We start from the raw sequence: 27,670 nt of genomic DNA on the forward strand, positions 1-27,670 counted from the left end.
GCTGCCCTGTTGTAATTATTTAGGAGTTTGTGAAAGAGGAGGAAATAGTCTAGAAATTGTTCTGTTACACAAGAGTCCTGAACTTCCGTAGCCTTTGGAGAACTACACAGACTTGCGTCACTGTCTGGAGTTACACTATTTGAATTTGAAATGAAGTCTGCCTCACGTACAGCCTTGAAGTTTCCATATTGTCATTAAAGGCAGTGCAAGTAGCATTATCTAAGATTAAGACTACCCAACGTTTTCCATTGTGAGTTCCTGCTTTTAACTGTATAACTTTGTCACCAAGCTTAAAATAGTGAGAGAACTTACAGCCCACACACCAAGTGTCTGCTTCAGGCTGATTTTTGAAAATTTCAGTAAGAACTATTCAGCCATTTCTTAGAATAATGTTAGGGCAAATACTTTCCCCTATGTTAAATTAACAGCATTTTGTTAAGCAGCTCTTGTAACTCTATGCTTGGAGAAGGGACTTGAAATTTCGTATTGTGGTTGCCCTAAAGTCAGGGCATTTTGCTTTCTCTGTGAAAGAATAAGTTACGGGCCACACATGCGTCAATGAAGATAAAATACTGAATAGCTGCTCATTCAGGGAGCAACACCTATTCTATACAATGGAGGCAGTGACTGTGTGGAAGAGCATGCATTCATGTATTTCAAGACTGCATCACAGTGCAGATACAAGGGGGCTGAATTAAGGTTGCGCAGGCAACCTTAATGCTTTTTTTTCCCCCCCTAACTTCAGTGCTTGCCTAATTTTTTTTTTTTAATGAACACGTCTTAAGGGCTTAAATTGACTGTCAACCTTCAACAAAAAATATTTTCATGAAGGTAAATGAATTTTTATCTGGGTGGAAGAGAACAAGAAGCAGCCAGAGACAGGATGAGCCTGTCCTGGCTTCCATCCACACTGACAATTTAGAGTTAAGAATATGCCCCAGTCTGCAAAATTATGGATTTACCATTGCTTGGTCTAAACAGGAGAGTCAGACCCAGATGGAAGGAAGCGAGGGGAGGAGACAAAGCAGCTTTTATTTCTGTCCCTCCATTATGGAAGGTAGCACTGATGCTGTCAAGTTCCTTTCCCTGCTCTTCCTCCGAGAGGATCATCACTGGTGCTTGGAGATGAAGGATCTTCAAACAGGTCTGACACTCCTTATGTTCCTCCTTTAATCCAGGCAAGACATCTGCTTGACACGCCGCGCTCCACTACCCTCAGGCACAGAGGTTTAATTATTGTTCCCACAAACTTGGGCATTGCCCTGATGCAGGTCACCTTGCTTCCTATATCATCTTAAGTGGGTCACTTCTGAGGCATTGTCATCTGTATGACAGCATTTAAGTTTAAACTTTGAACTAATTATGGTGAACTAAGTACTATCACTAGTTATTTCCTGGTGCCAGTAAGCTAAATTAGAATGGGCTAGATTTTAGACGGACATCCTGCTAATTAGTATTGGGACTTCCCTCATGGGTCTTATGTTTCATTCTATTTGCCTTTGACAGATTAATTTACTATTACTTCATACAATTGTAAGTGTAAGAAGCCCTCTTCAATTGTTGGAAGTATTAACATCCAGAAATGCCTTCCTTGCTTATTAGAACCCTTAAGGATTTGCTGATCATGCAGATTATTCCTTCTGCACATTCACTAGGCCCAATTCTCGTTTACATTTAAGACCCCTTTACTCTGTCAGAGTGCTGTAGAGTCTCCTGGTATAAATGAGAATCAAGTCCTCTCTTAAAAGTCTATTTCATTTTTCAGTTGTTTTATTACAAACTTGCAAGATGGACCTGAAGACATTTTTAGACTGCCATTTAATAAATACTGATTCATTGGGCAGACAGCCAAACCTTGCTTTTCCACCCAGGGATGTTCTGATAATTAAGTACCGTAGAAAGGGTGCTGTGGTGGATAGAAAACAAAAGTCAAAATCAGAATGTGGGGAAAGAGCAGAAGCCAGCACAGATCAGTTCCAGAGTATTAGAATTATAGGAAGAGTATTAAGAATAATCTAACCAAGTAGTCAAAAAGCATCATTAGACAAATAATGAAACAGTTTAGAAAACTGACTACTCAAATAAGTCCATGGATGCTTCCTTACATTGCTAGGTCACTTTGGACAAGCCTATGCTAACTTAAAATTATATCCTTTGCGATTTGCTTGAGGAACTCCTCAATGTTTCAAGGTTTGAAAGCACACTTGCTTAGTACAAGATGTTAGAATGCCTTCATCCATCTGTCCAATATACAAATTCATTCCAGTTCTTAAAGACCCTTTCTCAAATCCTTGCATAGAATCCAGTTTTTCTGCTTAAGCAGATATTGGAATAAAGACTAGAATCCAGCAAGTAGATCTAATGATGCAACAATACTGAAGGCAAAGACTTTGCGATCCTCAAAATGACTAGGAGCTGCATAGTTAAAGATAGTATAAGAAACTGTCTTTCCAGTTATCAAAACTCCTCCATTTCGGTTTGGGAGTTATTGATCACTACTGGGAAAGCTGAAATTTGGAATATTTCATGATCATCACAAAACTGACTCAATCTCCAAAACACATGTTCACCTAGAGTATTGAACAGTTCCCTATCAAAGCTTGTATAAAGAAAAGCCATGACATTTCCAAGGCCGAGTCCAGTGAATAATGTAAGGGTATGGCTACATTTGCAAGTGCACACCGCTGCCGCGAGAGCGCTCCCGCAGCAGCGCTTTGAAGTCTGAGTGTGGTCCCAGCACTGCACGTACTCCACCTCCCCATGGGGATTAGCTTACAGCGCTGGGAGCCGCGCTCCCAGTGCTGCGGCACTGTTTACACTGGCGCTTTACAGCGCTGTATCTTGCTGCGCTCAGAGGTGTGTTTTTTTTCATACCCCTAAGGGAGAAAGTTGCAGCGCTGTAAAGCACCAGTGTAGCCAAAGCCTAAATCCAAGTTTTGGAAGTGCAAGTTTTTATTTGTACTGTTCAGCAAATGTTTACTGTTTTCAAAAGCTAATAAAAACTTAAACAAAACTAATCTCATTCCTGGATTTTGTATTTACATAGTAAAGCCATTCAGCAAGAACATTCTTGGGCACACACCAAACAATAATAAATGAGGGTTGTTTTGGGTTTTGGTTTTCTTTTTAAAAAGCATGCTTTGCCAACCAGTGTTCATTGAAGAGAAATCTGCCTCATGATACCACTAATTTATCTAGCCACTAGTAGTGCTAAAGCTTCAAGTAGTCATGATTTGGGAGGAAAAAAGAATACTCCAAACTGCCCCTCTGGGTTTTGGCATGTTTTACCCTTCGCTGGTATATGGTAGAGAAATGACAGACAATCTAAAATGTCTGGATTTGAAGGTAAGTTTAGTGAACGTACTTCCTTCTGAAGCACTGTTTCAGCTCCTTATATTGAACAGATCAGTTGAAGCTACCTTATAGGTGACATGCCAATTCCTCCCAATGCTAATTTTCAGCTTGAATCTAAATTAGCTGTACATGATTTGGGCAGGTTAGTAGAAAGAGTAAGCATTACTTGTTTATGTAATTCAGTTGCCAAACTGAAGAAAAATAATGAAAATAAAAATCATAGTTGTTAAGAAGCTAGAATGCAATTTAAGAAATGTGAAACCATACATTCTAAAGTATTGGTCAGATCCCAGTAGAATGCAATACATTTTAAGGAATCCATCTGACCATGTATTACATCCAACAGGTAGAAACTTGTTCAGTGTTCTAATTCAGCAACTTCAAAGGATGCATATAATAGCTTCTGAGTATTCCCCACAGCTCCCTCACCCTGCTTTCAACATCTATCTTTTAAAGGGGCTCGATAATGAAGACAGATTTAAAGATGGCATACAAGGGCTAAAGAATTCAACTAAAAGCCAGTTTATTCCCCAGAGGGTATTGTGAAGGCCAAAAGTATAACTGGGTTTGAAACAACTTAGATAAGTTCATGGAGGATAGGTCCATCAATGGTTATTAGCTAAGCTGTTTGGGGACGCAACGCCATGCTCTGCATGTGCATGGGCCTTTGACTGCCGGATGGCACTGGATGACAGGGATGCATCAAGTGATTGCCCCATTTCATTCACTCCCTTTGAAACATCAGGCATTGGCTACTGTCTGAAGACAAGATACTGGCTGGGTTAGACGTAACACTGGTCTGAAACACTATGGCCACCCTTATGTTCTTACATAAAAGAACAAGACAAATGTCTAGTTTGATTAAAACTAGCAGACTGTCTAGCACATTTCACAGATGTTGTACCTGAACCCTATCTGCTGTATTTTCACCTAGTACCTCATGGAAGCAGTAGATCCCCTGACATTACCCATAGAGTACCTCCAAATCTCATGGCTATTAGAATTAATATCCATAAGTAAAGAGCTCAAACTTACAAACAAGAGGTTCTCAAACTACATATTGAAGACTTATTTGAGCTAAAAATCTACAATTATCATGCTATAACTCATGTTCAGTTGTCCTGCTTAGATTCACAAGAATCATTTTTATATCCATCTCTCTAACCTTATAGAGTACCAGGAATGGAGATTGTAATGTAGGTTAACTGGAGTTGGGCTACATTCCTAGTGAGTCAGTTTACCCACTCACTAGATTTACAAGTTATGACTATGTTTGCTACTACAGTGACACAGTTATGACATTCTCATGATTCTTCTTTGAATTTTGACCTATGCCAGCTTGTTTCAAGCAGTCCAGTTCATGGACTGGATGAACAAGTGCATTTAGGGGATTACGTGGGAGGGTTATCAGTGAAATCATCTGAGATGAAGGGCAGATTGTTTTATCAATCACAAGTATCCAAGTACCAAATCTGTGATTTGCTCAAAGACAATCAGAAAACCACCTGTTACTTCAAGTGTCTCTTTACTGCACTATGGGTTGGGGGAAGGAACTGTTTATCAGATCCTCTTTTCAAAGCTCCAGAAGAATGGGGCTTTACCGGAAGTCCTGGAAAGAAGGCTGGAGAGAGAACAGCCCTTGCAAAGTCACCAGAGAGGATCACATGTTCTAGTAGGCTCCGGAATGATACAAAAAGGACCATATAGAAACGGCTGTTCATATTTGGCACACTCAGCCCTTCTGCCTACTAGCAACTACAGCCATTTACCTATGCTTTCCACAGGGAGAAGAAACAATAGGATTAGATTCTCATACATTTGTCCCCGAGATTTTAGAAGCTCTTTGTGACTAGAATATCAACCGTGAAGCAGTCAAACTGGAGACATGATTTGTATTAATTACATTAGCTGATCATTAATTACCACATAGTTGATATTAAGAGTTACTAATTAGTCAACAAGTTTCCATGCAAGTCCCTGCTCGGGCTTTAAAATCTAAGGTAACAGTTTTATAATATGTCAACATGCTTTTGACACCAAAAGTTGAAATTCAGGAATTTCCTCTGCTGAGTGTCTTATTAATGTTAAATTTCTAAAGCGATTTCCTTCTTTGCTAAAAATCCTAAAATAGGAAACTTGTGTGGGCACCTGGCTTGGAAGACTCTTGAACGTCTCTGTGTTGTGTCTTATCACAAAACTAGGAGACAGGAAATGCTAATAGCCGAAAAAGTTTTATTACCTGATCTAATATCAGCATTATTATTAAGTCACAGCTCTAGAGATAATGTTTATCATAGCTGCTGTACAAAACAAGCAGTTGGAGCAGATGTTTTGTTAAGTGTTCCAGATAATAAAAATTGGCTTTTTGTAATTCCATGGAAGAGAGTTTGGGGAACACTTGGCATTTTAAAGACACAAAACATCCTCAGACTGGGATGTCTCACCTAAAGAAGCACAAAAGCGACCTTAACCAATGCATTTAAAATTACGTCTGCATTTGTCCATTCAGTGTTTTATAATCCTCTCCAAGGAGCACACTATAGAACTTGCAAGACTAAGCTTTTAGAGCCTTCTTAATGCATGAAATTTTTAAGGAAAGAATGTTTTCTGCTGTTTCAAGTGTCACTATATCTTCTGGCATACCCCTGGAGCAGCAGGAAGACTACTACTACAGTAGAGCATTACTAGTATGCATTAGTGATGGGGGAGGTTCATTACAAGTTACTGGATTTTGCAAACAAATGAAACCACACACACACCAATTGTACTTTGCTCATTTATATCACACAATTAGTATAAGCTTCATGAAATAGTCTGTAGTGTCATTTTGTAGAGTAACTATCGCATCTATTACTAAATCTGAGGTAGGGAAAAAGCTATAATTTTTGTGCAAGTTGGAAAGGTTCTACTGTATACATAAGCGTCACAGTAATAATGCAAGAACAACTGGAAAGTACATGCACTACGTCTATGAATTTTAATATGAATGTTCAGTTGCTTCCAGTGGTGGGAAAACTGATGCCTATTAACACTGTAGTAACAGAATATGAACTAAGTAAATTTAGTCTATTTTTCCACAACCGAAGCAGGGGACAGTTGGTCTTATGTTCACTGGGAAACCAGCCTATTAGAACTAGAAGCTTTTGATACACTGGGGTCTGCATTATAATAGCATATTAGATGGCCATGGGTTAAAATAAATATTTCACTACTTGCATGAATTCAGACAGTTTATCAGGAGTATGGAATTCTATAAAAAACCGCAAGTCTCAAGATTTCACAAACATTTGAAGGGAAAGGAGCTAGCACTGGTTCAGCTGGAGAGGTCAACGATAGCATAACCAACTAGGAAATAATAGTGTTGTGCCCCCAAGTCTGAAAATCACTGCTATCGAGTTTGATGTTAACTGCAATAAGACCTTTATGATGAGGAAACTTTGTTTCTGTGAAAGTAATGTAGAAAATTATCACAATGCATAGCTTCCAAGGTTATGTCTGCACTGCAGTGGAAGCCCCAAAACTCCCCTTCCATCTATACATCTGTTGACTTGGACACAGGCTCTAAGACCCCACAAGCATGGACAGTTTAAGCCCAAATACAGCCAGGACCCAGGATTCAAGCCTTTTCATTTTGCATGACCGATGTAGCTGCAGAATCCCCTAGGCCAGTGGAAAGATCCTGCAGGTAGAGCTACAACCACCACCATCTCCCAATACAATATGCCATGTACAATATAAATAAGCAAGTGTCAAGTATATGGGAGAAACTAACCTCTCTCCTGTTTTGAGCTCTTGCAACCCTGAATCTTCGAGCAGAATAAAAAATGAAGTAGCCCACAGTTGCTGCTGTGACAATGAAAAACGACACTGAGACAAAGAAGATTGAATAGTGATTCATCCAGGGTGCATGCTTTTTCCCTACTTCAATAACCATAGTCACTTGAAAGCCCTTCTCAATCCGGCGTAAGATGTCCAGGCCTTTCAGATTGCTGATCATAATTGCAACAATGTCACTTGCCCCTGTAAAGAGAAGAGGAAGCTGTTTTCAGTTTCAAATTATTGTATAGCAGAAGTGATTGAGGCAATTCTTTCAACAGTGGTTTTATGTCGCTTTAGCTCAGATACTAAAAAGAGTAGAATGGCAGTCTCCAACTGACTGTTTCTACACTTAATCTGTTAGCTAGCAGTTGTTTAGCGTTACATTTTAAATTTTATCTTCATAGATAGGTTAGCATTTCAAGATATCCACTTGTTACCCACAAACTAGGTAAACAAGTCACTTCAAATAATCATTATACAAGGCACCTTTCTGACATGGAATGTTTAAATTACTGTTATATACCTGGAGCAACGCTGTGTACTATGGACATGTGCATTTTGATATGTACCTTGGAACCACATCACTAAGAAATCTTAGTTTATATCCCAGGGAGTCACTATGATAGGTACCTAGTTCTGAAGGACTGAAGTATCTGTATGTATGAATGTATGTAGTGGTTTAATCTCTATCATGAACACGGCATTTCAGAAACTGCCATTCTAAGAGCTTATTGATTTCCTTGTTCCGCTTTCTTACACCTCCCTCCTTAATTTGGCAATACTACCAAATAAGATTTATTCAGACACAAAATCTGTTAAACAAAAGACAGACTTGGCTTCTATATTTTAACAAGAAATTTAGCATGACGTACGTGACTCCACCCAGGTCTCCTCTGAAAGATAACTGTTGCTATGGGTTTCCAAGTTGGTCTCAGTGGCTACGTCTACACCATGAACTATGATGCGACTCCCCCACTGGCATACACTTACTGGTGCTAGCTCTTATTGAGCTAGTGAGAGTATAAACAGCATAGTGCGGTAGCACAGGTAGCAGAGGCATGGCTGAGCCATGCAGAGTACAGAGCCCCTGGAAACCAGCAGGTATGTACTTGGCATGCCTCTGTTGCTGCTACCCAAGCTACCATGGCTACAATGCTATTCATACTCAAAGTAGATTGATGAGAGCTAGCACTGATGTGTGTACACCAGCAGAGTTAATCATATGTCTAGGTCACAGTGTAGCTGCAGTCAGTGACTACCATATCAAGTGTTCTACAAGACATGTAGAAGGATCAGTGTTGCAGAATCAAGCTGGAATTTTAATGTCAGGCTGTGTTTCCTAGTTTACCCATCACAACAAGTCAATTAACATCTGGTTCTGATGTAATGGTCCAAGTTCCTTTTCTACAAGTCTGGTTAGTAGGTATGAGCCAGAACAGAACCTCCATCATTGCAAGTGACAAGGAATGCCAAGAACAGCCAGAAGCACCTGAATGGTTGTATAAGTTTCCACAACTTTTTTACAATGTAAATGAATTCCTAAAAGAGGAGGAGTTAAGCAAATGTGGGACAAGCAGCAAGTCATCTTAAACTGTACCCCACCAGTCCTCCCCTCCACACCACGAATAAATCCAGGTAAAAATTTACTTTAAACATCACCCAGATAAGAGTCTCATGGCAGAGCTGTGTTGGTTCGACGGTGCTATTATTTATACATTTGTGTCAGTAAATTAAGTAGATATGACTCAGAATGCACTCAGGGAGCAGGAGTGGTTAAGATGGTGCCATATTTAGTCAGTCTTCCGATCACACACTTTTACTACAGTTGTAGGAGATTACATTTAATGAACCTCACCCAAACTTTGCGGATTCTAATTTTCTTATGATAAAAATTTAATAAAAGGTGCTTTTTCGGTAGTCAAGGCACTCCACTGCACTACAAACTGATATATTGCTTTTGCTCCAAACTACTAAATATATTCAGCATTGAGTCTATCTAGCATCTCCTGTGTGGCTAAACTGATTTTTTTATTCAAAAAATGTTCTAGGATGAGAACTATGCACCAAGGTTGGTTACATATTAAGTCATCCCAAACTGACTCAGAGTCTAATATACTGCAAGTTTTAATTAAGTGTTATAAGTAGATATAGTAATTAAGTACAGGTCAAGTCTCTTAAAAAAAAAAAGAAGAGAATGATTGTTGCTTTCATAAGTTCAATTGCAGAGAAAATGAGTAAGATCAGGTCATGCCAATAACAAATCAAGTCAGAAAGCTGTTCAGAGTTATTTTCTATCCTTATTTGCTTTAGTCTCTCATGGTTTGATCACAGATATCCCATAGGGGAGGATCTATTAACTGGAATTCTCTATATTCTAGACAAAAGGAGAGGATAAAAATTGATAAAAGTACAGGCAGGAACTGAAGAGAAACAGTGAAATGAAAAAAAAGACCCCATTTCAATTACATTACATGAAGGCAGACAACCAAAAAGTGACAAATTTTATAAGTGCTGTATGCAAATACTAGAAGTCTAAATACCAAGATGAGTGAATCTGAGTGCCTGATATTAAATGAGGATATTGATATAACAGCCATGACAGAAACTTGATGGAATGACGACAATCAATTGGACACAACAGGGTACACAATACATAGGAATGACAGAATATATTGTGCTGGTGGGGGAATAGCACTATATATGAAAGAAAGCATAGACTCTAACATAGTAAAAATGTTAAATTAATCAAACTAATATAGAATCTTTATGGACAGAAATTCTATGCTTGAATAATAAGAATATAGCAGTAGGAACAGACTACTGACCACCTTACCAGGATAGTGATTGTGAAATGCTCAGGGAGATTAGAGAGGCTATAAAAATTGAAAACTCCATAATGGGGGATTTCAGCTATCCTCATATTGACTGGGTACATGTAATCTCAGGACAGGATGCAGAAATACAGTTTCTAGATGCCATTAATAACTGCTTCTTGGAACAGCTAGTCCTGAAACCCACAAGGGGAGAGAATTCCTGATTTAGTCTTAAGTGGAGCAAGAAGTGAAAACAGCTGAACTGCTCAGTTATAGTAACCATAATATAATTAAATTTAATATCCTTGGGGCTGGGAGGCCATGTGAATACCAAAGAAGCCGACCACAGTAGCAATCAACTTCAGAAAGGGGACCTACACAAAAATGAGGAAGCTAATTAAATGGAAATTAAAAGGAACAGTCACAAGAGTTAAATGCCTGTCAGCTGCAGGCAAACTTTTAAAAAACGTAAGAGGCTCAAATTAAATGTATACCCCAAATTAAAATGAACAGTAAGAGGACCACCATGGCAAAACAGAGTAAAAGCAGCAGTTGGAGGCAAAAAGGCATTCTTTAAACATTGGAAGTCAAATTCTACTAAGAAAAATAGAAAGGAGCATAAACTGGCAAGTAAAGTATTTTTTTGGCCTGCCTAATTATAGTGTGAAAAGCAGCTAGCAAAAGACTCAAACTAACAGCACATTTTTTTTTAAAGTACATCAAAAGCAGGAAGCCTACAAAACAATCAGTGTGGCCTGTGGACAATCGAGGTGCTTAGGGAACACTCAAGGAAGATAAGGTCATTGTGGAGAAGCGAAATCAATTCTTTGCATTGGTCTTCACATCTTCATCGAAGGAGATTCCCACACATTAGCCATTTTTTTTAGGCAAGAAATCTGAGGGACTGTCCCAGGTTGAGGTGTCAATACAGGAGGCTTTGGAATAAATTGACTTACACTTATCAATTGAGGGAGTCTGGGTGGAGGAGGAAGCTTGGGGTTGGGCGTTGGGGAATACAGGGTGCTGGATCTGGGCAGTGCTCCACAGGAAGCGACATGTCCCTGCTGCTCCTAGGCAAAGGCATAGCCAGGCAGCTCTGCACACTGCCTCAACCCGCAGGTGCCAACCCTGCGGCTCCCACCGGCCCCGGTGCCTGGCCAATGGGAGCTGTGGAGCCAATGCTCAGGGAAGGGGCAGCGCACGGAGCCCCCATGGCCACCTAGGAGCAGCAGGGACATGTCGCTGCTTGCAGGGAGCGACCCAAGGTGAGCACTGCCTGAATCTGGAACCTGGAAACACCAGTTTCTAGAGCTTTCCAGTTAGAAAAGTGCTGGATAAAACAGCTTTTTCTGTATATTGTTATTCTGTTTAAACTTCACCCCAGTCTTGCTTTTGTAATGACTATTCCTTTGAGATACTTTCTGCTTTGCTAGGCATATTTTCCCTCGAGAGAAAAGAGGGAGTTGCTATAGCAGTGTACTTTCCATGATGAAGTTTCCATGCTGAAGTTCTGCCACCCACTGGCTCTAGTGCAGGCTTCTACAGGTTGAATCCAGCACATTACCACCTCCAGACTGTGCACCCAGTTTAACAGCAGGGAACGAGACTTTCTTGTTCTCCTCATAACTGAAAAGCTTCATATGCGTCCAACATCTTCCTTACATGATTGTAAATAATTAAAAATCAAGTTTGTTGGTGCACTTTCAGGTCTATTCCTTTTGCTGTAGGATGCTGAAATAAGATCTAGTTACTGCCATGTAGGTCTCAAACAGTGTCTCTATAGCATTTATCTTTCTGCATTCATTCATATGGCTAAACTTCAGTACATTATGCAACACAACTGAATGGAGCTTAATGACAAGTATTAGAAAAATATAACTCCTGCAGAATTGTCATCAAGAGATGAATGTTTCCCCAATTACTTAAAAAGTCAATGTATTCTCCAGCAAATATTTGCTATCTGAAACATTAACTTCCATTTTCCTTTCAGAAAAACCTATGTTTCTTACTCTTCATGCATTCATTAACGCATACAAATAGCAGCACTGCTTATACAAAGTTTTTCAACCTGAGGGGGGAACGGAGAGGGAAGATATCCTCCTATTAACCGCTCAGGAATGGTTAATCAACATTCCTACTTCAGAGTTGCACACTATTTTTTACAGCAGCATAAGAAGTTAGCAACTTTTCTAGATCTTAATGAGTTTCTTAAATGCAGTAATTAAATTGGGAAAATGTACTAACAGTCACTGAACAACCACCATATCTTGTATTTCTAAGGCTAACCATGGAATCATTAGCATTAGTATGTGTTCCTAATAGAATGAGGAGAACTGATTCCAAGGCCAGATGGAACCTGACAGATCATAAAACTTCCCCAAAACAATTCCTAGAGCACATCTTTTAGAAAAACATCCAATCTTAATTTAAAAATTGCCAGCAATGGAGAATCCACCATAACAATTGGAACAATTTGCCAAAGGCTAACCCAAGAAACTCAAAATCACTATAAAGCATGTTTTCTAATCCTTGAATCATTCTCAGGGCTCTTCTCTGCACCCTCTCTAACCAACAATTCTTCTAGAACTGATGACACCAGAACTGGATACAATATTCCAGCAGTGGCCACACCAGTGCCAAACACAAAAGTAAAACAACAGCCCTACTCCTACTCAAGATTTCCTTGTTTATTATAGAATATGAGGGTTGGAAGTGACCTCAGGAGATCATCTAGTCCAACCCCTTACTCAAAACAGGATTAATCCCCAGACAGATTTTTGCCCCAGATCCCTAAATGGCCCCATTTTATGCATCCAAGGATTTCATTGGCCCTATCTGCCACAGCATTGCACTGAGAGTTCACGTTCAGGTGATTATTTGTCACCACCCCTAAATCTTTTTCAAAGTCACTGCTTCCCAGGACGAAGTCACTCATCCAATACAACGTTTTTGAGGAGAAATGAAAAGGCTAACATTTGGCTGACACTCCTTGATATGCAAAACTCATGGATAACATTGCAAAATGCATCTGAATACTCAGGGGACGATACTGAAGTCTCTCATCTGTGACATTAAAATTAAAGAACTTAGTGAATAATTAACTGGCAGTTAATGAGTCCTTCAAGAGGGAGGCATTCTGAAATTAAACATGTTGACTTTGTGAACCTACTTTGTTTTGACTTATAGTATTTTGATAGAGACACAAGGTGGGTGAGGTAATATCTTTCGTTGGACCAACTTCTGCTGCTGAGAGACAAGCTTTTGAACTTACTTACACAGAGCTCTTCTTCAGGTCCTGAAGAGCTTTGTGTAAGCCCAAAAGCTTGTCTCTCAACAACAGAATGTGGTTCAATGAAAGATATTACCTCACCTACCTTGTCTCTCTCTCATCCTGGGGCCAACCTGGCTACACCACCACTGCACAAAGTATTTTGATAATATAAATCAAAATCAAAACACTTTGATTTACCCAAAATGCAGCTTTTAAAAGTTTTTATTTGGAGAAATTTGAAATTTTGGGGTTTTATTCCAATGAAATGAAGACAAAGTTTTGAAATGCTTCACAAATGGAATTGTGATCTTACAGCCAACTCTACTCCTGACAACTACTGGTTCCAGTAACCACAGTGTCAGAAGACCCCTTTTCCTTGCACCATATGGTTAACACACTACAAAGTGATAGCAACTTATTTGTAAGTGCTTCATTAAATTATTGCTTCTGCAGCCTCAAAGGGAAAAAGTTTCAGAGTGGTAGCCATGTTAGTCTATAACAGCAAAAACAATGAGGAGTCCTTGTGGCACCTTAGAGACTAACAAATTTATTTGGGCATAAGCTTTCGTGGCCTAGAACTCACTTCATATGGTGAAAAGTCAGATATTTTTGATGTAGCTTTTGTCTTTAATATATATATTATCATACTGATTAAAATGCTAAACTGGTATGAAACTCTGCCCTACTAATTTCAGCTTGGGTCTCAACTCCTTTTAAATACTTGAATATATACAGCAACAGAACTAACAAGTTAAGCATTTGCAGAGTTCAAGTCTTAAGTACCACACGTTAGTAAAAATCTTCAGAGAAACTATTAGCTTAGAGATATTTAGGAAAGTCATCTTCCTGTACATGTACAATGTCTCAGGCACTACCAGAATACTAATAGCTAATGCCTGAAAGAAGCTTTTAATCCTGTAGTGGGAGTCTCTTGGAGTTCAAACAAGCCAAGAACCCCAGAATGTAAAGAATTTAATAATAAAAGGTCTCCTTTTTGTGAAGTGAATTAAATACAGCCAGTTTGGAAGGGGGCCAATCAAATGACTCAACTGTCACAGCTCTGAGAGTCTTTCAAAGTGGACTATAATGTTTTCAAGAATTTATTTATTTGAGCCAGCAACTGTTTTGCAACAATAGATTAAGTACTGTAGCATGATTTCTGGCAGAAAGACTTCTAATCTAGAAATATAGGCTCTCTAAAATTAGAGATATTCAGAGAATGTAGCTACACAGAAAACCTATCTAAGCTACCAAGAAAACCACCCATCACTTCACTCAGTGCAAGTATGCCAATGAAACTCTCAATCATGAAGCTGTTACCCTGACCCCCCCGCCAATCTTTTTCTACCACCAAAGCTGCGTGTAGGCAATTCTCTGCTGCACTGAAGGCAAGGTATTTTTTTTTTCATTCTAGAACTAAGTTGTGTCACATGCAAATGGAAAAGTCAACACAGTTGTCAGTGCGGTTTGAGATCTTTGCTATCATTTAGGCAGAACCTCTGACTGATAAGTCACTGTATGACATCTCTTTATGAGGTCAAAAGTGTGATGGTCTCATCCTCGTCCCTAGCGTACAAGACCTCAACACAGGTAACCAATCTGCTAGGAGCACTACAGAACGGAAAAACATCAAAATGTAAACAAGGATGTCAGCACAGCACATGTGCACAATATAGAAGGTCTTAGCCAAAGAAGTGCTAGTCCTCACCCTGAGCATGTAGTGACATTGTTAAACCTTATTCTTGAAATCACTAAGTCTGAAATGTAGTCCAAGCCAGGATACTCAATAGGCAGGCCCCGGGCCAAAGCTGGACCACAAGATGCTTTTGAACAAACCCCAATATCTTTTATTTACTTATTATCATTACTGATTCTTTCAAAATTATTTTCTCCAGAGACTGGACCCTGAATATACCTTGACCAAAAAAAAAACTGACTACCTTTTGTCTAGCTGATGTAGCTTGACCAGTGCAGCGTCTAATGCAGGTGCCCTGCATGTAGGGTGACCAGACAGCAAGTGTGAAAAATCAGGACAGGGGATGGAGGGGTGAGGGGAAGAAACAGGAGCCCATATAAAAAAAAGCCCCAAATATTGGGACTGTCCCTATAAAATCAGGACATCTGGTCACCCTACCCGCATGTGCTGTTTTCCCAAGCCAGAAAAGCCCTGATTTTGACCAGGGCTTTGGAGCTGTGCTCCGGCTCTGCTCCAGCTCCAGGCAAAAACCTGCAGCTCCACTGCTCCAGAGCTTCTCCGTACTCCAGCTCTGTGCTCCGCTCCAAAGCCCTGATTTTGACAGATTACTTTAGTCTCTTATATGGTTGATCTTTATTGGATTAAAATCCAATAGTGTAACCAGACAGCACTAGAGGCCAAACCAGCATTTTCTGCACTTCAAAGAAAGAGACATCATATATTACACAGCACAGTCAGTTGAACCTACTAGCAATTTCCTATTGCATCACCACACCTGGCTGTCCAGGCATGCAAAAAGGGTTTGTTATATTATCTCATAGGTCTAAAATGCAAGTCATAACGTTAGTCCCAAATGCTACTTATATATATTCTTGCCAGGGCAAAATAAGAAGAGCCATACTGGATTCTTGTTGATGAAAACTAGAATAAACCACATCAGGCAATCTAGAACCAGCCTGTAATGTTAGTTTTAGCAGAAAGGAAGGTATCCAGCATTACAGGAGAAACAGGCACCATCTTGTCAGCCTCCCTGATTTATCTTGTGTTCAAATCTACTGTGATAAACAGACACAGAAACTTAAGTTCCACAGGTCATAAATCTCCTAGTGACAGGCAAAACAGGAAGCTTTTCTGGCAAGGTATCCAAGTTACTCAGAATGCCATACATTATCTCACCTCAGTACACACTTGCCTCCAATTCAAACATCTTCTGAGGCAGAAGCTGCTTAATGAAGGAACTCTTCATAATGCCCACTCATCCTGTTTAGAATAAGGATGAGAGCCTGAGGAACGGGGAACATTTCAGTTTTCCTAGTTCAGTCAGACTAAGGTGAGACAATGACACCATTTCAGAAGTGAATGCCATCAAATAAAAGCTATGATGTTGGTGATGCAACAAGGAAACAGATCAAAATGTGCCACAATCTGGAAGTATGGCAAGAACCACACTCCTAGAATAGTGTCCAGGTTTTAAAACAAACCACTTTCTGAAAAGTATTTCCCTGTTCACATGCCACCTAAGATGACTATAATTGAAAGATAAGGGAAAAACCACCCCATTTTCAGTTAACTTTGTGCAGTAAATGGCACTTTGCATAGTCTGGTTCCCCGATACTACAAGTCTTTATGCATCAGGGACAGAACATATTTAATGGAGAGATGCAGTTTTTTAAAAAACAAACAAAACAAAAACCAAAGGCTAGCAGGTGGTCTCAAGAGCAAGCTGCATTACCCAGAACCTTTAAAAAAGGAAACATATGTCAAGTTAGTTTCCCTCAGAAGCAAAACACTCAAGTAAAAGAGAGGATCAGGACTATTCAATGTTCAGTTGCTAGTGAAATCCTCCACACCAGGTGTGTGGAAAGGAGGAGATTTTATTATACTTCTCTGTAGCACAACAGTTTGTAAAACTAAACTGCTTAAATATTAACCCCACCTCCACTATTCTTCCCATGCATTAATCATTTCTTGCAAGCACAAGAGGATGAAATGACATGTAGCACTCAGGTAACTTTTCTAATTAGGGCACTTCCACTAACAGCAGCAGCAAGAAAAATGTCAGACATTAAAGCACTGATACATCAGCAGTGAGCTGACAGAAGTCCTAGTTTCCCCACCAAGCAAAGACATCCAAATATTGGTAGTCCTGCTCTATAGATTATAAAGCCAGAATGACCACTGTGATTATCTGGTCTGACCTCCTGCATAACACAGCCCACAGGGCTTCTCTGAATTAATTCTTGTTTGAACTACAGCATCTCTTATAAAAAGAGTCTATATCACATAATGCTTCCAGTGATGGATAATCAACCACAACTCTTGTCAAAGTATAGAATATACTCAGGGGTCGGCAGTCTTTCAGAAGTGGTGTGCCGAGTCTTCATTTATTCACTCTAATTTAAGGTTTCACATGCTAGTAATACATTTTAATGCTTTTAGGTCTCTTTCTATAAAAGTCTATAATATATAACTAAACTATTGTTGTATGTAAAGTAAATAAAGTTTTAAAATGTTTAAGAAGTTTCATTTAAAAATTAAAATGCAGATCCCCCCGGACCGGTGGCCAGGACCTGGGCAGTGTGAGTGCCACTGAAAATCAGCTTGCGTGCCACCTTTGGCATGCATGCCATAGGTTGCCTACCCGTCCTTAGATGTAGTACTTGCTCAGAGTGCAGGAGTCACCATCTCATTTTAAGCCACTTCACGCAGCACATGAAGGACAAAGAGTCAGAACATAAGAGTTTGAACAATCGGCTGGATGACCTCAGCTAGAAATTGGTCACCATCTGGGAACAGGAAGCAACCCCCTCCAACAATGATATAGTATTAATTGTGTGAAGCAAACTATAGGTTTTTAACCTCCTTTGCCAGAAGTAAGTAGCAAACTCTGAGTACTAATTGGTTTCACTCTGACAATTTCTGTGTTTTGAAATAGGGGTAGAGACTGAACAGAAGTGTAAAGAAAAGCCAGAGTTGGAGACTGGACAGTCATTCTACCAGAAGAAAGACTTTCCAGTAAAACAAGAATGGCTGCCACAATAAAGGGTCAGGTGTCACAGCCAACAGAAGAGATGTATAAAAATGAAAGGAAAAAATACAATGGAATTAAAATGCTTCTGGCTGCATCTTTATCTAGATTTTTCCTCAACTAAGACCCTAGACAGAGCCCCACATCCCCCAACATAGATTCAAAAACTCCAACAAATTTAATTAATTCCCTTGATATCCTTCTTCCTCTGTGCCTTATAGATTCACAGATTATAAATGCCAGAAGGGATTATCATGATCTAGTCAAATCTCCTGCACAAAAGCCATAGAACCTCATTCAGTAATTTCTGTATCAAGCCCAGAGCTATAGATTTTGTCCCCTTATTAAATTCCAAATTCTCTCTAGGAAGACACTGCTTCAGCTCTTGTTTCAGAAGCTGCACAAAGGATATCCAGCGAGCACTCAAAGTGCAACCGAACTGGCTTGGTGAGGGATTTTTTTTGTTTTTGAGTCAGCATTTGTAGGAAGAATTCTTCCAAGGCATGTACAGTATAAAGCATTTAAGTCCTGCATGTTAAACCTACAAGATTTCAGTGGGTGCAAACAAAACTGTGACGCCAACTCCTAACTTGGCTGGCACATATATTATACATATTTGCTGTTGCTGCTGCCGCCGCCACCACCCTTGTTTGTCTAGAGAGATTATTCTGCAAGGTTACCTTCATAGCCCACCAATACATTGATTTACAGTAGGCAGGGAAAGTCATTTCCACAAGTGCTGAAAACATTGACTGAAAGCTAAGCATTCAGAAGAGACAGAAGGGGATACGTCATGTTCTGTGATTTTCCATAGTCTCCAGTTCTATTTCTTAGATTTGATTAAACTGAATTATAAGTGATCACTTGTGAGATGAATCTCACAATTAACAAAAATATCTTGTCCCTCAATGGTAGGTAAATATAAATGTTACTATAGCTTGACACGAAGAGCCAGGGCCTAACATTTAATGATGTTTAAAATGTCAGCCTTTACTGCATTGTTAGTGTGGTATTTTAGCTGGAGATTTCAAAATCTGAAGACAGGATGTTCTACAGACAGCTCATTGCCTTTTCTTCAGTGAAATTTACAAGGTTAAAGCATTGCCTTTCCTGTCTAGTGAACAGCATATAAAAATCCTCTGGAGAAACCAAGTTCACGGAGCCTGTTGAATACTCAATACTCCTTTCTGAAAGCTCTTCACTAACCTTATTCAGTAACTGTTAGTAGTTTTGGCTTTGTAAAATATACTATTTATTCTGTTCAAATGAGATTAAGTTCACCACCACCAATATTTCTTCCTGACATTGTACTGTGATGTGCTGTATATATTTCAGTTACTGGATCAAGCTTTCATGCAACCTAAATATTATCCAGGACTCACAGAAATAAGTGAAATTGTTTCCCATGTACCTCTTCAGAGATGCAATTAAAAAATTTCACTACAAGTAACAAATCACTTTTGTTGTTTTCTACCAGTACAGTAACTGAATTCTCTTTAATCCTCTCTGGCATACACCTCCAGAAGTTCTTATCAGCCAGAGACAACTCTTAGATTGCTTTGTCACAGTGAGTTTCTCTATATCCTACAGCCCCTAGACAATATGCAGGTTCAATTGAAAGATGCATTACTGGAATGACGCCCCAAGTCTCTGACTACAGTCAAACAATGTTTGCTTGCTGGCATGTTCAAAATGCAATGTTATCAACCTGTTAGGCCATGCAGGATTTGCAAGGTATGAGCCAACAATGCGAGGCAGTTGGCAAGAAAGACCACTAGGTTAGTAAATACTTATAGTAACTGACTTGATGAAATAAAAAAATGTAATGATTTGTCATTGCAACTGTTTAGTAAATCCAAAGAGCAATGGCGTCAGACATAATTGCTTTGGTACACCATAACCACACCTTGGGCAGTACCAGTGCATTCCAAGAGTCTGAAAACTCCCCTAACACAAGGCACTGCATTGTAACAGAGAGCTAATAACCTATTGAAGCTGCAACTCTTTGGCTCACCCATGCTGTGGAGAAGCCACCTTATCCTGTACTTGGCTCAGACGTTGTAATTACTATTTATATGACAGCTATTTGTGGACACAATAAGTTACAAGCTCAAGAAAGTGAAAACTTTCACAAGTGGCCTTTTACTTGGTGCAGAGATGAACTTAAGAGTTCTGGATCCAGTTGTGTTCTTTCTGAATCAGCTGTGTCTGGTATGAGCACAGAGCCATGCAAAGAAACCACATCAAGCCATGGCTGAGGCAGATGAGGATAGCCACATGTGACATTGACAGACAACTCCATTTTCCACCATAGACAGTCTTCATGGTATTCTTCATGTGGGTGCATAACTGGTTGAAAGACCGTACTTGAAGAGTAGTTATCAATTGTTTGCTATCAGATTGGGAGGACAGATCTGGTGAGGTCCTATAGGCATCTGTCCTGGGTCCAGTACCATTCTACATTTTCATTACTATCTCAGATAACGGAAAAAGAACAGGAGAATTTGCGGCACCTTAGAGACTAACACATTTATTTGAGTATAGGCTTTTGTGGGCTACAGCCCACTTCATCAGATGTTTATTAGTAAGGTGCCACAAGTACACCTCTACCGATATAACGCTGTCCTCGGGAGCCAAAAATCTTACCATGTTTAGGTGAAACTGTGTTATATCAAACTTGCTTTGATCCACCGGAGTGTGCAGCGCCCCCCTCCCCCCGCGAGCACTGTTTTACCGTGTTATATCCAAATTTGTGTTATATTGGGTCGCATTATATCGGGGTAGAGGTGTACTCCTGTTCTTCTTGTGGATACAGACTAACATGGCTGTCACTCTGAAACCTTAGATAATGGAGTAGAGAATATGTTTATAAAATCTGCGGGTGAAAGCTGGGAGGCACTGCTAGCACTTTAGAGGACAGGATAAGAATTCTAAATAATCTTTACAAATTGGAGAAATTGTATGAAATCAGCAAGATGAAATAAAGACAAGTGCTAAGTACTACACTTAATTAAAAAAAGGAATAACTATAAAAATGGGGAATAACTGGCTAGGCAGTGGTAGTGCTGAAAAGGATCTGCAAGGTATAGTGGATCACAATTTGGCTATGAATCAACAGTGTGATGCAGTTGAAAGAAAGACCAGTATCATTTTGGCGTATATTAACAGGACTGTCATATAAGATATGGAAAGTAAGGCTTGGCCTTGATGAGGCTTCAGCTGGAATACTGTGCCGTTTTGGGCACCACAATTTAGGAAATATGTGGACAAACTGGAGAGAGTCCAGATGAGAGCAACAAAAATGATAAAAGGTTTAGAAAACCTGACCTATAAGAAAAGGTTAAAAAACTAGATATGTTATCTTGAGAAAGAAGATCGAGGGGGGACCTGATAGTCTTCAATATGTTAAGGCTAGATGTTAGTTAGCTGAGGGAGGGACAGCTCTGTGGTTTGAGCATTGGCCTACTCAACCCAGGGTTATAAATTCAATCCTTGAGGGGGCCAGTTAGGGGTGCAAAAACAAAAACAAAACCTGTTGGGGCATCACTTGGTCCTACTAGTGAAGGCAGGGGACTGAGCTTGATGACCTTTCAAGGTCTCTTCCAGTTCTAAGAGATAGATATATCTCCATATATATTATAAAGAGGATGGCAATCAATTGTTCTCCATGTTCACTCAAGGCAGGACAAGTAGTAATCAGCTTACTCTGAAGCAAGGGAGATTTAGGTAAGATATTAGTAAAGACTATAACGATAACTAGTTACTGAACAGGCTTTCACAGAAGGTTGTGGAATCCCTGTCATCCAAGGTTTTTAGTAACAGCTTAGTCTAACACCAGTCAAGGATGGTATAATTATACTTGCTCCTGCCTCAGCCTGGAGGGTTGACCAGATGACATCTTGAGGTCCCTTCCAGCCCTACATTTCTATGATTCTGCTCTCTTTCAAAAGGAGCAAAGGATTGCTTGTTTACCATTCACAAATAGTGTTATATCCTAAAGTAGCCTGTTTTTTACCAATCATAATACTTACCACTGATTTCAATCCTTTACTCTTTTAGAGTTTTGTTTCCTTTACTGCTTGTTTCTAAAAACCATGCTGCTTAACAAGTCTGAACAGGACACAGCTAGTCTTCTTGCTGACTACTGCTTCCTCTAACTTAAGAGATGGTATGCTGTTTTTGCTGGTTGCAATTAATCCCTTCAGTACAAGTTTTACTATTGGCATTAGAGGTTTTAACCTCACCACCTTCTTTTTCATATACTGATCCAAGTTTAGAGACTCTCAGATCCTTTTTAGTCCTTGTCATAAACAGATGGTTAAGGGTTAATGCCTCTTTTACTTGTAAAGGGTTAAAAAGTTCACCTAGCTTAGCTGACACCTGACTAGAGGAACCAATGGGGGAACAAGATGTTTCAAAAGGGAGGGGGGAAGCTTTTCCTTTGTTTTAGAGTTTCAGCCGGATTGAAAAAGATCAATGAACCAGCCTCTTATCAGAGTAGTAAGTTTTAGAAAGGAATAAATAGGTTTATGCTTATTTCTTTGTAACCTGTCTTATGCAATTAGAGGTATAATCAAATTAGGTATTTGGGTATTTTTTTGTGTAACTAAATTTGTGCCCAGGGGAACATCCTCTGTGTTTTGAACCTGTTGTCTGTGAGAGCAGCCGGTATGCTAATCTCTCCCAGAGGGTTTTCTTTTACCTTTCTTTTCTTTAATTAAAAGCCTTTTTTCTTAATACCTGATTGATTTTTCCTTGTTTTTAGATCCAAGGGGATTGGATCTGGACTCATCAGGGATTGGTGGGGGAAAGGAGGGGGGATGGTTAATTTCTTCTTGTTTTAAGATCCATGGGGTTTGGATCTGTGTTCACCAGGGAATTGGTGAAGTCCCTCAAAACTGCCCAGGGAAAAAAGTAGTGCTTGGGGGATGGTGGCAGTGACACCAGATCTAAGCTGGTAATTAAGCTTAGAAGTGTCCATGCAGGTCCCCACATCTGTACCCTAAAGTTCAGAGCAGGGAAGGAACCTTGACAGTCCTAGTTTGTTAATACAGGATACCCCAGAAACTGTGCCTCTTGACTTTTGTGCTTCATGAAAGCAACACTCCTGCTTGGCTAGCATACTTTCCTCGATACATTTGTTGGTTATTTTTCACCAGTGTCTGCTCAGACCCCCTCAGGTATAGCACTCACAAAGTCAGATGATCTGTCATTCAAGGCCAGCAGAGTCATGATCTGAGCACTGAAGAAGGAAGTTGAAAAAATCACCACATTGGACTTTCTCTGCAGATCTTCAAGACATATTACTCTTAACACTTAAGGAATGTCCACAGCGATTAATGTACCCTGACAGGAAAACCACTTAACATTCTGGTTCTCTCAAGTCTATTAAAGACTCCTTGAAAGCTAACTGAACTCACTTTATGTACTTCAGTCTTGCTCTGTTTCAATCTTTCCCCAATCACATGTTTGCTTCTGAAGGCAATATAAAAGTTACAGAGGTCAGCAATTACCAGCCAATAATATTGTACTTTGAAACCATGTTCAGCCTGCCACAGAAAGGTACCATCATCTTGAAATTAGTATAATTAAAACTGAAGTTTATTTGTTGATAAGATACAATGCTTACAAAGTTACTAAATAAATATACGACATCAGACTCCATTAATCCTTGACATTTTAGATAAGGTATTAGGTAGGATATTATATCTATCTGATTTGGCTATTTTTGTATTGTGTGTATTTAAAATGGTAATTGACAAATTGATGCACCATTAATTTCTAGACATAGGACCGATGCAAACAAAACAGAATTAATCTGGCCCTCTCAATGTGTGTACAGTAATTAAATAATGCAAGCCTCTTAAAGTGAAATGATTAAAAATAAGTGTTACTTAAATGTACAGGAATGTTTGAACCTCTAAATAAGAATGCTACCTCAAAAGATAAGTTTGATAATCAATGGGAAAAAATACAGTCATTTATTGCACGTCTAGAAGATAAGTCTACATTAGAAGTTGGAAAGTTTTGTGGCAACAGAGATTCTGTGAAGGAGAGAAGAGTCTAAATATTTTACATTACACAAGTGCAAGTCCATCCAAGAGGCTTTTGTTCTTTCTCTGGCAGTACATGAAAGCTTCCATCCATAACCTCTTAGTGGACAGGAAGACAGTTTGCATATTCTTGTGTCAGCAACAGTATCTAATTTCAGCCCCACCTGTTTTTACCATAATTTCCTCAGCTGAAATCTATTCCCCTCGTCTGCTCCAATTCTCCCTCAATGTGGCTGCATTACTGCCCTGCACCAACATCTTCCCAGAAGTGCTGTCTGCAATACTCTATTCCATGCATGCCTACAATAAATTTAGAATCAAATCAGAATATGTGAGATTTTCGTTTCAAATATCATGAAGCTGCACTTCAACTTACCATTTATTTAGGTTTCAACAAACAATGAGCTGAAAGTTCACTTGCACAAAGCTGACCTTTGGAGAAGCCCCAGATGATAGTAGGCAAAATCCTGGTAATCTCTACACTAGGATTCCCACTGTTACTCCCTCTGGAGGGGTCACACTAGTGATACACATGGTGGGAAATTATGAGGTAAAAATCCTAGGATAGCCAAGGCCTTGGAGTTAGTGAGCAAGCTATTTCTGTACATGTTTTTCCCTCCTTGTTTCAGTCTGTCTTCTTGTTCCAAGTGTGATTCCAGATATTGCATTACAGGGTCCATGCTCAGGTTAGCAGCGATTCCATATGAAATATGCTTGCTCCATTTACATGTATTTTTTCCAATTGTCAGACCCAGAAGCTGAGCCTGGAATAAGAGTCAAACTGGTTTCTTTCCTTCCCAAGCATCACCACCTGTAATAAAGAGTTTCTATGGGTCAGATTGTGCCCACAGGATCTTTAGTAGGCATGGATAGATAGCTGACTGAACTCAAAATTATTCTGTTAGTGATGCAGTAGGAGGAACAGAATCGAGTTCCTTCCATGTACTGCTGTAAAGCGCTAACAGTTGCAGAGTCATCCCCCAAGTAAGCAGACAGGACTGACTACACACAGGGGTGAGAACTATTAAGATTATATATATATATTTTAGAAAAAGAACCGCATTTTAATATCTTAACTTCACTTCCCATTTACTTTCCTGCTACTGCTTCCCCAAAGAACAAACAGTGATACATTGCCATCTCCTTCTTGGCAGAAGACACTGCTTCTTCTGTTGCCTTGCCAACAGTTTCACTGAACTGCACAGAATCACCACAGCTCCATGCACCACTTCCTTTGCATTTCTACCCTCTGCCAGGGCCAGACATTCAATGTCCCCTGCAAGCAGGGTAGTTAGGAAGAGAAGAGAAGGCCAGCACTCTCAGGGGGCCGAGACACAGGAAATACAGCAGTTGGAAGTCAGCTAACAGAAAACACAGCAGGGGATCTCACACTGGAGAGTAGGGAGAGAGAAGAGATCAGAAGACTCAGGATAGGTAATGAAGTAGAAACAGTGAGAAATAGGAGACAAAAATCAGAAAAAGAACACAAGAAGAGAGAATGGCAGCACCACAGATTACCTACTCCAATTGTCATGACACAGAGCAAGGATTTATGAGATACCATAAGGCAATTACAGAGAGACAGCTTCAGACAAAAAGATTGGAATCCACTGGTTTAGAACTGCCAAGCCCAAACATAGAGAAAAAATAGAACAGGAACTTTCAATATACCCCAGGGCACATAATGAATCATGCTGGATCACCATCACACCTTGAACAATTGTGGTATGAGTCCCTGGGCCTAAAACTCAAAACTATACCCAAGGGGCAAAGGGGAGGGAGAACTTTCAAGCACAGCACACACCATGGAGAACAACAGCTTGTTCAATTAAGCTAACCACGTCTCCTTCTACTGGGATTTTAAGAAAAATATGCCATGGACGGGACTGGTAGGCTAAACAGATTAATAAAGAGATGCTCCTATCCCTAGGACACTGGTTCTAGAGGTCAGCAGTGATAAAAAGTAGCTACTCTCTGATCTGTTCAGTGATCTAGGTGAACAAATGTTTGAGGTGCGGGTACTGAAGAACCAAAATTCTCTTTTCAATCCTAATGACAATCCCTTCAGGTCAGAATCCAGGCACATTGTTGGGATGCTTCATTTCAAGAACTAGAAAGTGCACAAATTCCATGTTTTGTTGTTACGTTACATGTACAGTGATCGAATAGCAAACAGTTCTCCTTATTTCCCATCTACACCTTATTTCACTTTCATCCACACCTGCCACTTAATTTTAGTAATTTTGAGTAAATTATAACCTAATGACATCTTACATGACCCATCTTGTATAAAATACATCATAGTTATGCCATAATCATATCATCATATCTCTGTAAGTTCATGTTAATCATTCTTCACTATCTTCTCTTAACACATCTGGCTACAGATATAAGTAGATTCCAAACTAAGGGTGATCTGTTAATGACTGCTACTCTATTTATGGCCAGTCTTAAGAACATTGCCTAAAACATTACTGTGCTTAAGCTCATGCTCAGACAAGTCTGTTTGGGTCACATTAGTCTTTTACACAGTCTTTTTAAAAGGCTCCATGCAAAGCCCTTGATAGATATTAGCATGAATAGGCATTAAGTAGATATCCAGTCACATGGCAGCAAAGCTCCTTTCTGGGAAGCTCTGTCAAAGAAACCAGACATCTTCAAGAGAAAAGAGTGATGTTGTATATATTTAACACATCCACCATTCTCAAATGGCAACATACATCTTGAAATGAGAGAAGATTACTCCTTGTTCACATAAACAACCACAGACATGACGCAGGAGGAAAGTGTAAAGTGATTGCCCATGCACTTCATTTCTGGCGAGAATCCCATGGGGTTTAAAAAAAGCACTAACTACAACACAAGACTTAACATGCTGTCCAGAACCAACAAAAAGACTAAGTTCCTTAGGCAGGGTCTGGTGTTTTTGAAGCTTTTACCCTGCACTCCCATGATGTTGTATCAATAAGACAGTTTTGCAGAAGTGCCATCCTCCGGCATTTAAGTAGTTACAAAAGAGGCATGCTTGTTTGGAGAAAGCCCTGAAGGCAAGCCATGGGTTCTCTCCAATGTAGTTTCTTTTCAGAAGGGAATCAGCACAAAACATGAGTCATGTTTTGCACTAAGTATATGCTACCTTTATTACTGGTAGCAATTAGTTTTCATAGAACTGCTATCACTCTGTCCTCAACACTTCCTAACTGATTGTAAGAGCTACTTAAAGTTGATGCCACAGAGTTTACTAAAGGTATCTATTTAAAAAAAAAAACATCATCATCATCTCCTCACCCACCTCATCTCTCTAACACCCTGGAACCAACACAGCTAGAACACTGCCTTTAACTCTTCATGTCATAGATGTTTATGTGGATTCTGGGTGTACCAAGAAGATTCTTAAGAGGATCTTTGGAAAACCCTGGGTCACCAGTGTATTTGTTGAGTTAAACAGCTACCTGCACATGCGCACACACTCTCTACACACCCCAACTTCATCTATAGATGGTAGGGGATAAAAAGCAGGATGCATGTATTTATCTTCTCTAAGTCCAGGAACTTGGAAGACTGAAATGCCAAGAGTGCTTTATGAAAAGTAGACAGGAAAAAGCCACACAAATGCCATTTATCCTTAACACTTGA

The 27,670-nt window shown here is 39.6% G+C and overlaps 1 protein-coding gene across 2 annotated transcripts in view; it reads right to left on the minus strand.

The window, feature by feature from the left end:
- The window catches only part of RNF128 (ring finger protein 128), a 69,502-nt gene that overhangs the window by 12,386 nt on the left and 29,446 nt on the right, over positions 1-27,670 (minus strand). For both annotated transcript variants that reach the window (XM_050963706.1, XM_050963705.1), the window contains exon 2: positions 7,127-7,374. In XM_050963706.1, coding sequence (XP_050819663.1) covers positions 7,127-7,374 — 248 coding nt within the window. The remainder of the gene's footprint in view (positions 1-7,126; positions 7,375-27,670) is intronic.

Source organism: Gopherus flavomarginatus, chromosome 8, assembly GCF_025201925.1.
Source record: "Gopherus flavomarginatus isolate rGopFla2 chromosome 8, rGopFla2.mat.asm, whole genome shotgun sequence".
NCBI classification, from domain to species: domain Eukaryota; kingdom Metazoa; phylum Chordata; order Testudines; family Testudinidae; genus Gopherus; species Gopherus flavomarginatus.